At 35.3% G+C, this 15139-nt stretch overlaps 1 protein-coding gene across 1 annotated transcript; it reads left to right on the plus strand.

Annotated features, from left to right (window-relative positions):
• Positions 1-1222: 1222 nt before the first annotated feature.
• On the plus strand, positions 1223-12935 carry LOC143856554 (uncharacterized). Its single transcript, XM_077366805.1, has 3 exons — positions 1223-1582; positions 10034-10057; positions 12466-12935. The coding sequence occupies exons 1-3, from the start codon at positions 1387-1389 to the stop codon at positions 12765-12767; spliced, it is 522 nt and encodes a 173-aa protein (XP_077222920.1). The 5' UTR covers positions 1223-1386; the 3' UTR covers positions 12768-12935.
• Positions 12936-15139: the final 2204 nt, after the last annotated feature.

Consider the following 15139-nt stretch of genomic DNA (forward strand, 5'->3'; position numbering starts at 1 on the left):
TAATGAGTAAAACATTTTCCCAACAAATGGTATATATAGAGTAGTGAATGTGCAATCTAAGTATGATGTCAAATTGGAAATAGGAGGAATTCTAGACTGAAGGGAGCCCTTGCAAAAAAGAGGTGAAAGGGCTCCCCCATTGGCTGCAAATCACCATCATGTTTGAGTTTGAGTTTAGACTTCCTCTTGGAAATAGATAGTAATTTTTAAGTGTTATTGAAAAATATATCCAAATGCAGGGGTGATGAATGGATGCATTATGGTAATGAATAGTTCAAAATTCAAAGAAATGAAGTCAGTTAGACACATAAGGTTGCTCTTTTTGCTCTTTTTTGTGCAAAGAATGAGCGAGGGAAAGAATGGTCTTCATACAGTTGGAGAATGAGAACTCTTACCAAATGTGTGAAACTACCAATTAATCCTTAATGTTTTATACTTTAACACTCCCCCTCACGTGTGGGCCCTCTTTTTAGGATTGGCCTACACGTGGCACATGTGACCCCTCTTTTGGGTTGGCCATTAGATGTGGATTTTTAATATCAAGGAGTTGTGAACCTAGGACTTTTGCTATGATACCATGTGAAACACCAAATTACTCCAAAAGCTTAAGCTATTGGAGAAGGCGTTATTTGATCTTTTATAATTAAACATGGCCCCTAAATAGTCCAAACCAATGATCTAAATCTTTCATCCATTGAGTGTGACCACCATGGAAGGACTATAAATTAAACTAATTGGATGGTCTTAACCCCTGACTAACCAATAATGCCTTACAAACAACCAATTTGATACTTAATTAGGACTAATCTAAATAAAGTGATAGGTGGGCCCTTAAAAACCCAAGATGGGCCACTTTGGATGGATGACTCTGATAATTTCTAATAACTATTTATAATCCTCCTTATATTTTAATTTTTAAGATCAAATAGTGCACTTGTTTCACTTAGTCTAAGATTACTGCTTAAAATAATGTTATAGGCCATTGAGAGTTAAGATGGGGTCTCTTGCCACATGGGTGGGAGACAGATTATGTAGTTGTTCTATCATTTCTTAGAAATATTACTTTTCATCTGCTTTGACTCCTCACTGCATAAACAAATTAAGGTTCAGTGAAACCCCATTGATAAAGTCCAGTCAAATAAATAAACAATAATACACAACCCATGAAACCAAATCTAACCCCATAGATTATAGTAATATTCATGAAACGTTTCATAGTAAATGATAAATAATTTGGACCTTGTTTTGAATGTAGGCTCATAAAATAAAGATAAATTGCTAGATCTTTCACAGGGTTGTCTTCTCAAAATATTAGTACTGTCTCTGAGTTGGGTGGAGGGTTTGTCTTATAAAGTGATTGGATCTCTGAGAGAGAGAGGGAGAGAGATGTCTTCTCGTAGATCAGGGTTTTTTCTGAGGGTCTGTTTGGTAATTCTTGCTGTTGCTTCAGCCCTCTATGTTTCAGGGCCTGCCTTTATTTGGAGATTTAAGAAGGGAATTAGGTTTTCTGGAAATGCTCCAAATTGTGGAGCTTGTGTTTGTGATTGCCCTCCCCCTTTGTCTCTTATGAAGATAGCACCTGGTATTTTTTTTTTCTCTTTGTTGTTTTTTTTGTTTCGTATGCTTTTTTTGGTATGATTATAAGTATGATTTGGAGTGAAAAAAGGAGAACCCATTTCATTTTTGGGTTTAAATTTGGTGTTTCTGTTTATATTCTTGCATTTTGTTATTGGGTTTTTGATTTCTGGGGAACCCATTTCATTTTTGGGTTTAAATTGTTGTTTCTATTCTTGCATTTTGTTATTGGGTTTTGATTTGTGATGTGATTGTGTACCAAAGGAGTGGAGCAAGCAGAACCCAATTCAGTCATGGGGAGTTGTTAGGTGCTTTTGTATTAGACCAATTAATTTTGGGGTTTTATTAATTTTATTTTTGTATGGTTATCTTATAAGTATGGTTTGGACTGCAAAAAAGGGAACCCATATCATTTCTGGGTTTAAATTTGTGTTTCTGTTCTTGTTCTTGCATTTCGTTTATTGGTTTTTGATTTGTGATGTGATGGTGTACCAAAGGAGTGGAGTAAGAAGAACCCACTTTAGTTATGGGGGTTTTGTTAGGTGATTTTGTATTAGATCTTATATTTTTATTTCTGGTAACTTATATAGGGATAAAGTGAGATTTAAAGGGAACCAATTAATTTTGGGGTTTTATTAGTGCCTTTTGTTTCTTTCTCTCATTTTTTTCTTTTTTTTGTCCGACTTCTGCAGTCTTATATTGAGCAGAATGCGATATAGAGGGGCCCAATTCATTTTGGGGGGTTTATTTGGTGCTTTTTCGTCAAATCCGTGTCTGTTATATTTTGTGAGCTAAGACAATAAAATGTTTATGAAGTTCCTCAGCATGATATTTTCTATATCTTCTCTATAGATAGGGAAATATAACTGATTCACAAATCTTTGTTTTATATAATCTTGAAATGCACAATTAAAAATAAGATGATGATATTGTAACTACAGATTTGTAATTGGTCTAGAATCATTATAGATCTGGCTTCTCGTTTCTGTTTACAGTAAGGGTAATTTTTGTTTGATAAAATTGCTTCTTTCTTTATTTATTTGATGCATGGTGAAAATGCATGTTCCGCTTCGTATTTAACTCTTCTGGTCAGTTCATAGTTATATCAGAATATCTTTTAAGAAGGCTTTGTAGATCTTTTGAATGTCAGATATGCTTGAGTGGTACTTGTTTCTTGTGGGTTTTGGACATGTTTTTACTAGAGTTTTTCATGAGTTTAGAATTGGGTGGCCTGGCATCTGAATTTTAGTTTCATGTGGGTTTCTGCTATCCTAGTCTCTGGATCTTTGTTTCCCCATACCTTTAGAAGTCACAGTTTTGGTAGCTGTTGAGGAATCTTGTTTTTCTTTTAAAGTTTGAAGACAAAGAGAGTCACGGAAAGTGAGCTATCATTGTTTTTTTCCATTTTTAGAGTGGCTTCTGAGAAACCTCTTCTCTTAAGTCTTAGAGATTATCATCGTCTTTTTTCCGTTTTAGAGTGACTTCTGGAAAACATCCTCTTACATTTTAGAGATTACTTCTAGGAGGTTTAGATTGTGTCCACACTGCAGATAAGTACAAGTTTCATTCTTCACAATATTTGAATTAGAACTTGTTTTTGTGGCACTACTTGTTTTGCTTAACATGAGACTCACAATTCCAAAGCATGAACTTTTATCTCATCGCATAATTGAGGTATCTCAGGGCAATAGGATTCTGTTCGTAAAGTGTTGACTTAGATTTATATAGTTTCAGAGAAGTTCCATTTCAGAATCGATCACGCCATAAACCAATGTGCTTGACCCAGATTACATTACATCTTTAACTTTAATTAGAACCAGCCAGGGTTTCAAAGTAGAATCAATCGAATCAGTGGGGCATCTTCCTTACGTTGTTATGGTGATATAAGGTCTTCATGTTGTGTGGCTTCCCTGGGGCTTTAACTGTGTAGACCAAGTGCAAGGAGAAAAGCAATATTTAGTTATTGAAAATCAGTTGTTTGCTCTATCAACAGCTCTTGGTGAAATTTGGTGGGAATTTTTAGGACAGTTCGGTCAGAGAATCCCACATTAATTGGCTGAGATTTTGGTCAGAAATTCCCAGATTAATTGGCTGAGGTTTTTGTCCGAAAATCCCAACTACAATGTTTTAGTCTCTAATCAGCATGCAGCTTGCTGCAGTGATGCTTCCATGTGCAAAACAAATTGTTTTCGTTCTCAATGGTCAGTACCCATAACTAATCTGCCTTTATTTAGATCTGTTGTTAGTCTGTAAGTGTGTTTTTATGGATCTAGTTAGCCTCAATGAGATGGGAAAGATAACTATGGAGGAATTTATGTGGCGAGGGTCTTATACTGATCTATGATAAGGCTAAAGTGTCAAGTAAGAACTGAATTGTTTAGAGGAAGTATATCTGCTCCACATTTAGTCTTCAAGGGTGAAGACTAAATGTGGAGCCAATACTGGAGAAGTTGAGGATGACTGGCTATTGATGGATGGCCTCTCTATTTATTTTATTTTTTTAAACTTTTCTCAATCGCTCTTTTAGATATGTCAGTACACCTTTTTTTGTTAGGTAAGCTGGGATTGAACCACCAACCTCTAGATTGAAGTGCAAAGCCTTCATCATTGAGCTAGAGGCTCAATCCCTATATCAATACGCCTTAACAATGATTTATCTCTAGCACTGCTCGTCTATATTCACATCTGGTGAATCTAGATCCTATCTGTCATATAACCCAGTCATTTCTGATCGGTAATCACTATGGAAGTGTGCAACCATGGCTATTGCAGAAAACAAAAGTGGATCATTTTCAAGTAGATTACTGTCTGTTGAGCTAAAACTTTTACCAAAAAGGAGAAAGTAAAACAAAATCATGGTTAAAAAGAAAAATGGTTTCGTATCTACCACTAAGCTAAAAAAAGAGATTTCTAAACTCAAGGAATCAAGAAAAGAGAAAAGCAAAACAGGCTTTAATTAAAAGAGACAAAGTGGTTGCAAACCTAGACTAAGTTAAAAAAAAAAAAAAAAAAAAAAAAAAGGAAATCCGAAATTCAAGGAAACACTAAAAATAGAAAATAAAAGTAAAAAGCTTTATTAAAAAGGGGAAGAGGTTGCAAAACCTACGACAAGTAAAGATAAGGATTCCTAAATTCAATGAAAAGTGAAAAAAAAAACTTCTTAAAGAAGCTCTCGTCTAGGAATGAAATGACTTGATCTTCATTTAAAGTAGATCTGATCTTTTAGAGAGTAATATCTTAGTTAGAGGAGAGGAAGAAGAATAGGAGAAAAAAGAACAAAAAAGTGAGAAAAGGTCTTGATTAATTTATTTGTTTTTTTTTTAAAAACTTTTGCAGTTTCCTTACGTAGACTCAGGATTAGAAAAAAAGTCTTCCACCAGGAAGAGATGAATATACATCCTCAAAGCTTTTCTCCTCCGAGGAGATCCAAAAGAGAGGCTTCCTCCGGGAAGAAGAAGACATCATTGAAGACGTACCTTCTCTCGGAGATCTAAAAGAAATTGATTTTTTTTTTCGGGGAAGAAGAAGTTGTATCATCAAATATTTCTCCTTCATGAAATCCAAAAAAGTGATCCAAAAGAAAGGATTCCTCTGTGAAAAAAGTCATCAACACATCCTTGATGACTTCTTTCCTCCATGACATCCAGGAAGAAAGACTTCTTCTCGAAAAAGAAGATACATCCTCAAGGCGTTTTGATAATCTAAAAGTAAGGCTTCCTCCGTAAAGAAGAAGACGCATTCTAAATACTCTTTTGTTTGAATGGCAAAATCAATTATTAAAGAGGGAAACGAAAGATACAAGAGCAAATCAAACACCAAAGAAAGTACAAAAGTTAAAAGAAACAAAGGAGCAGAACTATCAAGGTGGGAGAAAATCAAACATATCCAATTCTGGTCTATCTGCACCCTCCCGAGCTTGTCTGTCAGCCACCCTATTGGCAGACCTTCTAACTTGAATGAAAGATAACGACGATCTGGCCACTCGATCTAGAATCTCGTCAAAGTACTGGGCAAACCGCCGAGGAGCGACCATAGAGCTTCTAAGCCAACGAATTACATTGAGTGAGTCCTCCTCAACCACTACTCTATCCAAGCAGTCTCTATCCACGCATTCTCGCTACTCCTCTCCTTTGGGAGATCTAAGAAGAAGGAGACGTCCTGTCGGGGTTGTATGGTTAGCAAGAAAAAGGTAGAAAGTGATGGAAAGGAGGGCTTTTCAAAGCTTTTGCCCCTTTCCATTTGTTTGTGTAAGGAGGGGATTTTTTAGGCGGGAAGTCCTTTCCATCTAGAAGCGAAAACACCTCTAAGTCGTCCAAAAGCTTTCCCGCTTAAAACCTCGGTTTTGGCTTTCCTTTCTAGACGAAAGAAGTATCGGGCGTGCTCTCTTCCTTCTTATTTGTCCTTCCCTTCCTTTCATGACTACCTCACTCTCATTTCATCTCTCTCTCCCTCTCTCTCTCTCTCTCTCTCTCTCTCTCTCTCTCTCTCTCTCATTTTTTCCGCGTCCAAAACCCTAACTGATGCTTTCTCCTAATCTCCTTAGATTGATTATCCACCTGCAAATCGACAATTTGAGGTATTGTTTTCTATCTCTTTAGAAATTCTTTGCTTTTTATCTTTAGAAGCTGGTGTTTTGATGGGTTTTCTGCTTGAATCTCTTTATTTAAGTGCAAAAATCGTGTATTTTATGTCAATGTCATGTAGAATGTTTGGTTTTAGATTGAATCAATTGAAGTTGATAACTCACTGTCATGTTTTTTATCTTTTGTAAATCTTTCAGTTTTAGCTATAATCTGTATTTCTATGTGATTTCTTATATTTATCATTGTGGATGTTTTTGCTGTGTGGAAGTTTTTGTTGCTTCAATCTTCGTCCTTGTTTTTCTGCTGCCCATGTTTTTAGTTCATCAGAGGTTAATGCACCCTTGTTAAAATCTTATGATTTACGATTTCGATTCGTGGGTTGAACGATTCAAATCGGACGAAGAATCTTTTTTCATAAAAATCTTACGATTTAAGTACGATTCGACTTTGAATCGTGTGATTTTTACGATTCTTTTGACGATTTTTACGGTTCTGTCTGTTTTGGATTTTGAGAACTGATTGTGATTTCAAAATGAAAATCATTTCAAAATTCTTTTTTTATGGCTGACATTTCTTTGTATGATGATTATTATAGATTTGAGTATGTGCTTCGTTTACTGTTGTGATAAATTATATAATGATTTATTATATGATGAATATAGTTTGTGCTTTGTTTAGTAATTTATTGTGCGATGAATATGGTTTTTGCTTTGGATTACTAATCACGGAATTTTATATTTAATTTAATAGTTTCAAATGGAAAATAGATAATTACTCATTTATTCTTATTTTTTACATTTTTTTACTTTTTATATTTTTTAGTATTTTTTCTCATTTTTATATATAAATCTGAAAAAATCTTAAATTTACGATTCGAACCCTGTTACGATTTACGATTTGGTTCCGATTTTCAAAACCTTGAATGCGCCTCTATTTTTGATATCTTGCAGTTGTAAAGGTTTTACTCCCAAATGGTGCTATATTTTTTTACAGTCCCAAATGGTACTATATTTCTTTCCCTTGAGGTTTTTTTCGGTTATTTGTGATGTATATCTCTCCAGAATCATTCGTGATTCTTGACCTTTGTTTTTGCAGTTGTTCGCTTGCTTTAATCACTGTATTTTTTTGCCTATTCTTTCTTAGATAAAGTTTAATCTCTCGAATTCATTAAGATTTCTAAATTTTCTGTGCTAGATGTATATACTTTGATTAATAATGTCTCTGATCCTTTCTGATTTTGATCTTTATGCTTTTTGGTGCTATCTTTAGCCAAAATTGGTTTAGATTTTTTTGCTTTTGTGGGTCCATTTCTGCTAAGCTTTCTGGATTGCGTATCTATCTTCTTTCTATTGTATTGCATCTTGTTTTAGGGTTTATTAGTTAGATTGATGAAACTATGTTGTTATTATTCATCATTGAACATTTGGGTTTCAGAAGGTTGGGATGGGTGAGGTGCATGATTCAATTGTTTCTTCTGATTTGTAGTACCGTACAAGCTCAAGGTCAAAAAAGTGTTTGATTTTGTTGATGAGCTCAGCGTTCTTGCCATTTAGCTTTCTATTTGGATTGAACTGCATGGAGTAATGACGTTCGTAATATCTAATATATGTATTTTCAATTTGATTGACCAAAGTCAAGTTAGGTAGCCTAGTAGATTGCTAATATTGGTGTATACATCAAATTTATGTTTCCTCTATTGTAGGTAGCCTAGTAGATTGATAATATCATTTAAATGAAGTGCTCTTTTTTCTTTCTCATGAGACATGCATCCAAATAGAAGAAACACTTTTGTAAGAAAGTGTTCCTCCTATCATATTTGTTGAACCAAACAATTACAAAGCCTTTCTAGGCAGAAACACCTTTATATCCAACCAAACACCTTTATATCCAACCAAACAAGCCCTCAAGGAAAAGGAATCATCTTTCCATAAAAAGAAAAGAAATGGATTTTCTCTAGGAAGATGCAAGAAGATGGGTATTGATGGAACAAAAAGGCCTTAGAAGAAAATTAAAGGAGCTTACTTCCAGAGAACGTACTCCGTGTCATTCCATAGGGACTCTAGGTTAACACAGGGAACTCAAGGGGACCCTAATTTGCTCTAACTTCTAGAAGTGGGTTTTAGATTAGCCATGTGGGTCCTAATTTGGGTTCAAGGCTGGGTGGGCCATAGGTTGATGATGGATTAGGATTCGGTTTGGGTTTAACTTGGGGCAGCACCAACAAATTTACAAATCATTGCACAATTTCTTTTCATGATAGCCTCTTAGACGGATTTTGTCTTAGATTCTCCCATCAATCTCTGACTCACTCTGGTGGATCTTCAGGCGATCATATCTACAAACAACGAAAACCAATAACATTGTGAATCATCACACCGATCGACTTTTAAATTATTACATCGTCAAATGTGCGAGTAATCACGCCTATAGAAGTCCAGATCACTACCCCAATTGATCCCCATATTGTATATATGGTAGTCATTCAATTGGTGGTGCCAATCAATCTTTACGTCGTCACGGTTATAGATCTCAAGATCTTGAAGATGGATCAAAAATGATCTTCCTCTGGGAAGAAATATAAATAGTCTCTTTCCATTAGGATTGTAAAAAGAGACAAATTATCAAAAAATTACTCATGAGAGTTCTTCTTGTAGGAAAATTCCTTTACAAAAACAGTGTCAAATAGTTAATATGACTCAAAAAGGAGGTTTTCCTCCATGAGAATTCTTACAAAAAGAGTTGAAAAACTGTTAATCAGCTAAAGTATTTAGGTAATTATGAAATTCTGAAGCTTGAGAGGCATTCTAGGTAAAAAAATTCACACAAAAACACTTTTGATTAGTTCTTTTTTATTTCCATTCTTCTCTTAAATTATTTCATATGCCTCTGCATTTTTCAAGTTTCTACCAGAAACATATGCCCTTAGTCTCTTGCACTTTGCTACACTCTGCCTGTCACACTTTGCCAGTGGTTTTCAATCTTGAATGGGTGACTGCTTTGAGCCAATTCTTTAAATTCTATATTTTATTCTCAAATATGTGACTATGCTTCAAAAGACGAATTAATTTGCATCAAGTGCAATGTTAAAACGGTCGACAAATATTATGGGTACGAACTGTATGATTCATAAACAAGAAAAGATACATCCACATGCATACATTAAAGTCATTCGTGACAATAACATATTAAAAGATCACCATTTTTTTTTAATAATGGTAGTTATTCTATTTATTTCCTTTTTTTTTTTTTGTCCTGCCTCTTTTTGTGTCATATAAGGTTTTACCTTTCACATATAACACACACCTGTCGTTCATGTTTTTTGGCTTCTCTCAAACATGCTCCTGGCTTCTCTCGTCATATATTAGCACATTTTTTGTCATTGAAAAGTTAACAACTCAATAAAAGCTTTTATATTTTGAAAACATTCCATGATCATGCTGCACACTCGTGGAAGTCTATGATGGAAACTACGCATGGGTGTTTACTGGACCAATATATAGTCTAAAGTTTATCCGCAGTATATATATAATTGCTCTAGAAAGCAAGCTCAATGATTAATTTGTTAGTTCTACTGGTTCTGTTCTTGCCTTCATCTTGTACATGTTTCTCGAATGTGAAAGCCGCTATGAATGCTACTTAAACATGCTCTTTTTAAAAAAGAAAAAGAAGAAGAAGAAGAAGAAGAGCGATACCCTGGAACCACCTTTCATATAATATTTTTCTTTGTAATACTTATGGATTATAATACCTGCTAGTTTCGTTATGTTTCTGTTCTTTCATAGAACATGTAGCTTTAAATCTGAATTCTTTCGAACTGCATTTGGTTTATTGATTTATCCATTCATTAACAATTACCTTTTATTGTCAATTTGCAGGGCTGATCAACCTTTCCGTTACAGGTGAGAGCTCATCTCATCCTAGATATTTACTCTATCAGCTAGTGAAGAGATTCAGATACGGTTCTTAAGTTTGTTATAATCACCTTCTTTTTTGCAGTAAAGACCAAAACTTTAGAATTCATTAAGATATATTGGCGAATCCATGAATCTTTTTTTTTTAGGTTTGTCGAATCTGGCATTCGGTACTCGTGTCGGATTTTGACACACGTACCCGTGCTCTTGCAACATAGGTATTCTGACAACACCAAATATATTCTTGCCTTCCGGCATTAGTCTGGCTCTAGAATGCATGGGTAACATGTAAGAGATATCTTATTCATCAGAACCTTAAGTGGAGCTCACCTAGCCTATGTGATTTAAAAAGTTCAAATAAGTTGCCAAAAGATACTATGCCATTTTTGAAAAATATTTACTAAAGGAGAGTGGGCAGACTTGCTTACGGTATTTTGATAATTTCCCCTTGCGAGAGGTCCTGTTCTGCTTTGTTCTGTTTTGTTCTCTTTTAAACCTTTTGATTTATCTTGTATATGGCCTTTGTGACAAGCTCAGTTGAGGCTCTTGGCTTTTGTTTCTTCAATAAATTTCTTTGTTATTCAAAAGAAGAAGAAAAGAGCAGAGTGGAATTCTGATTGATAATATGTTCTTTACTAGAAATTGCTATACAAAAGATTCATACAATACATATTTAGGCATAAGATGTATTATATATGTGTCATGTTGTATTCATACATCTAACTATAACCATATAATTGTATAAATAATTTATAATTGATCATAATATATGAATATAAATATAATAGTTGAGTAGAAAAATAATTTTGGACAAACACATATCTAGCATATGTGTGTATAGTCACATTTCATAATGAATTTTTTGAATAATTACATAACTTAATGATTATTTTGGGGGAATGATATTTTCCCCCCCTTTGACGGATAAAATCTCCCCCTTTAACGTTTTCCGTGAGAATGGTTCACTACTTGAGGATAAATTCACCCCCTTTATCGTTTTTCCTTACCTTTGAAAGTTAATAGATAACTTTAAAGGGGGGGATTTTATCCGTCAAACGGGGGAATACACATGTTCTATTGTCATTTACTCTTTATTACATGCTATGTAATTCATTAGATCTGCACCAGCCAAGTAGCATAACAACATTTAAAATCCTTGTTTATTACTGAAACCCTTGGCCTAACCACCCTAACCTATTGATGTGCTATTCTGGTAGAAACTATAATTTAAAACAATAAAAAACTCAAAAAATGCCACTAAGAGGTGTCTCAGGCTCCCAGTTCAAGGTTATCGGGTGTCTGCGGTCCATACCTCAAGAGTGAGGCATGCGTTAAGCGTGAGTCAGATGCACTTTACTCTCCAATGGCGCCCCCGTTGAAGATGCATCTTGAAGAATATATATTTGCTCAAGTACTAAAAATGAACTGTTTTTATACTCTTTTTCCTGCATTCTGCAATCATGAAGTTTCATATCCTTATTTCTTATAATCGAAACTTCATTTTGTAATGAGTTAATGCACTTTAGCACCTACTCTTGTTAAGCCTTTATAGGGCTGCGTTCGTCGAAGATATGGCACATGTGAAAACAACCGGGATCCCACTAATAACCATGGATGATCAGTGGTGAAAAAATCTCACTGATTGTATGATAATGGCCGACCGGTGAAATAGAAACATTATGACGCATTTTTTGGGTGGCATTCTTTTGGAGATTCACTTCTTGTGGGGAAAAACTTGTTTTGTTCGAGAAAATTAGCAGTGTGCTCATAATTCTACATTTGAGAAAGGATTTGACATGCCAATCAACTTAAAATGATCCAATGTGCTTCTGATGCTGCTTCGTATTCTTCTAGGACTGTTATTTCCATATGCCTCTACATTTGAGGTTCAACACTGCCGGGGTTAGTTGGTTATTAATTGTTATTGTATATTAAGTTATTAACTACCTATGATTATTCAATTAGTCGGACCTCATTTCATTTCAGTATTGTAAAGCATGTATTATTACTCTTCATTCTCTACTAGTAATTAATAATCAATTTTATCAGCCAATTCTGATTCTGTTACCAAAAACAGAAAATTTAATTTTTTTACCAAACATGAATCAGAATCAGAATAAAAAAATAAAGTTAGGAATCATAATCAAAATCAAGAAACAGAATCAGAATCATAGCCAAACGCCCCCCAAGTGTGTTGTCTGTTCAACTCATGCATTTTCGTAAAATAGCATATCCAAATCCATACCATGTGAAGTGAATTTATCTTTTCATGATCTGACTGCCATAATTCATGCTCCTTAAATGATACCTGTTTTTTCTGAGTAAAATCATTTATTTCCTTGCATCCTAATATCTTACAATGAGTTCTATGTTTCATGAATCAATGTATGACATAGATTGCGGGAAGCACGACCCAGATCTCAGCAAAGAGATGGAGAAACAGTTTGTAGATCTCCTGACAGAAGAATTGAAGTTGCAAGAAACTGTTGCAGAAGAATATAACCATCATATGAACCTCACATTTATAGAAGCAAGGAGACTGGCTTCTCAGTACCAAAAAGAGGCTGAGAAATGCAACACTGCGACCGAGACCTGCGAAGAGGCCAGAGAACGATCCGAGGCAGCCTTAACAAAGGAGAGGAAGGTGACAGCTTTATGGGAGAAACGGGCCCGCCAGTTTGGGTGGGAAGGGGAGTGAACCAATCAAATTGCTGTGAAGAAACAGCATTTTCTCCATCTGGGTATTATCCTCATGAACTAAAATGAACATTTTAATATCATCATGTGGTTGTTTTCTTCATCTGTATTCATGTTGTTGAAGTATATTATTATTATTATTAATATTATATCTTTATTTGTAGCTCCACATATGTATGAAATTCAGTTATTTGAGAAGAGAAAAATAATCAGAAAGTCTCCTAAGCATTAAACAAAATGCTTGACTGGCATTACTCTGCTAGATTATCTGTCTAGAATGATTTTGATACTAAAAATAGGGAAATGATTTAAACACAAACATGTTTTGATACAAGACGCTCATGTTTCTTGTCTTTTATATTAAAGGGGAAGTACATTTACACCCCCTCTAGTTTCTGACACATACACTTCTACCCCTGTGGTTCTAAACGTGACAACTACACCCCTGAGGTTTCAAAACGTGACAAGTACACCCCCTCCGTCAACGGTCCGCCAGTTTAACCTGACGGAAAGACTGAAACTAACCATGGTTAATATTTTGATGACAGAAATACCCTTATTTGCAGAGGGATTTGGGTTACGCCATTTCCCACCGCCGCCGTCACACCTCCAGCCACCTCCACCGTCGCCACCTCTGCCGTCGCCATCTCCGGCCACCGCCGTCACCTCCACCACAGACAATGAAACCCCACCCCATGGCTACATCAAACCCACATTTCAAGAAAAAAAATTGATAAAAACAAAAAAAAGCCCTAAAATATTAGAGTTTATGTGCAAATCATGATAATGGTGTGAATGAAGACAAATAAAACTCCTAAATCAAGGGTTTATGTTGATAAATAAATAAGGGTTTGAATCAAACCCTAATTTTCAGTTGGGGAAGACGAGGGCATTTTGGCCATTTCCACCTCGCCGTCTGGTCCGTCCATTTAAAAAAACCCAATGGAACCACAGGGGGTGTAGTTGTCACGTTTAGAACTACAAGGGTAGAAGTGTATGTGTTAGAAACTAGAGGGGGTGTAAATGTAATTTTCCCTATATTTAAAGAGCTGTAAAAGGGTTTTTATGGTCCCCAAAAAGCACTTACTGACTGTTAAATGCTAAAAGACAAGATATATGAGCGTCTTGTATCAAAACATAGTTGTGCTGAAATCATTTCCCTAAATATAATCTGCAATATTCATCTCTGGGCATTTTTGCTTTGTATATCTGTGAACTGCATTCCTGGAGGTGAGAAGGGTATTAAGGTGATTCTTTATAGAATTAGGAGATCTAATGATCTAGACATAGAGATTGACTAGCAAGATAATCTTGTGCTTGGTGATTGGCACTGTTGATCTGATCTTGTGTGGTGATCGGGACCGTTGATCTGATAGATCATCACAGGGAGATCCAGTGGGTCCAGGTCTGATGCCGAACGGAGATCTCAGTCGCAAGATTGGGGCATGCAGTAATCAACGGACAGGGAGCTTCCTAAGAGTCATCTCTCCTATACCATTTACCCAATGGTCATTTTAATGACAAAAATGTCCTTATATATTTGATAGAATTGCAAATATGTTTCTGTTTAGGTACATGTGCCAATGTGGGAGGGCTGTTTGGGACAGCCCTGACATAAGGGTGTCTTGGTATCATTTCCCCTTACATGGGAAAATTGATTGCAGGAATCTTTTGGAAATGTTTGGAAAGGAAAAATATTTCTAATATTTCCTATTTTTATACATGAAAAAAGATTACTTTAACCAACTTTATTCAAATGTTATCTAGAGGGACCTTCAATTTATGATGATATCTCTAAATTAACCATAATCAAACTAATTTCTTCTAAATGTTTTCCTTCATAAATGTTTTTCTTGCAATCGACTAAAGTAAACTGAAAAAAGGACCAAAACAAGTGAAATCTCTCTATAAATATATGCCTTGTTTTCAATGTTCAATAAGAGCCCGTTTGGATGCCATGAAGATTTTGATTTGGATTTCTCACATTTGCAGCCCTTTTTGCGTTTTAATTTGGACCGGATCAAATTCTTGGATTTCTAATTCAGCACCTGACAGTGAAAAAAAAATCAGATTACTAAATTTACTGTGGAAATTAGAAATCGATAGATCTGGCAGTTTCCTTCACTCTCTTTGCTCCTCAACCTCTCCCCTCCACTACAAAGTACCCCCCTTCCCTCTCTGTCTCCCTCTACATGAGCTGCTGGATCTACTCAATTTGTATTCAAAATTCAATTCCAAATCCAAATAGAAAATGGGAGGTATCCAAACGGACCCTAAGTGATTTAAACATGGTCAGTGGTAAATATAGTGGGGGAAGCTGTTAGTAAACACCTGAGAAGCCTTTAATTGGCTTTTCTACTTTTATAAACATTT

The sequence above is a fragment of the Tasmannia lanceolata genome, unplaced genomic scaffold, assembly GCF_043159265.1.
Source record: "Tasmannia lanceolata isolate RefF3 unplaced genomic scaffold, GAP_Taslan_0.1 ptg000023l, whole genome shotgun sequence".
NCBI classification, from domain to species: domain Eukaryota; kingdom Viridiplantae; phylum Streptophyta; class Magnoliopsida; order Canellales; family Winteraceae; genus Tasmannia; species Tasmannia lanceolata.

Coding starts and splice junctions, on each gene's coding strand:
- LOC143856554 (XM_077366805.1), top strand. CDS start 1,387: ATGTCTTCTCGTAGATCAGGGTTTTTTCTGAGGGTCTGTTTGGTAATT. Junction 1,583..10,033: donor TCTTATGAAGATAGCACCTG/GTATTTTTTTTT, acceptor GTCAATTTGCAG/GGCTGATCAACCTTTCCGTT. Junction 10,058..12,465: donor GATCAACCTTTCCGTTACAG/GTGAGAGCTCAT, acceptor TGTATGACATAG/ATTGCGGGAAGCACGACCCA.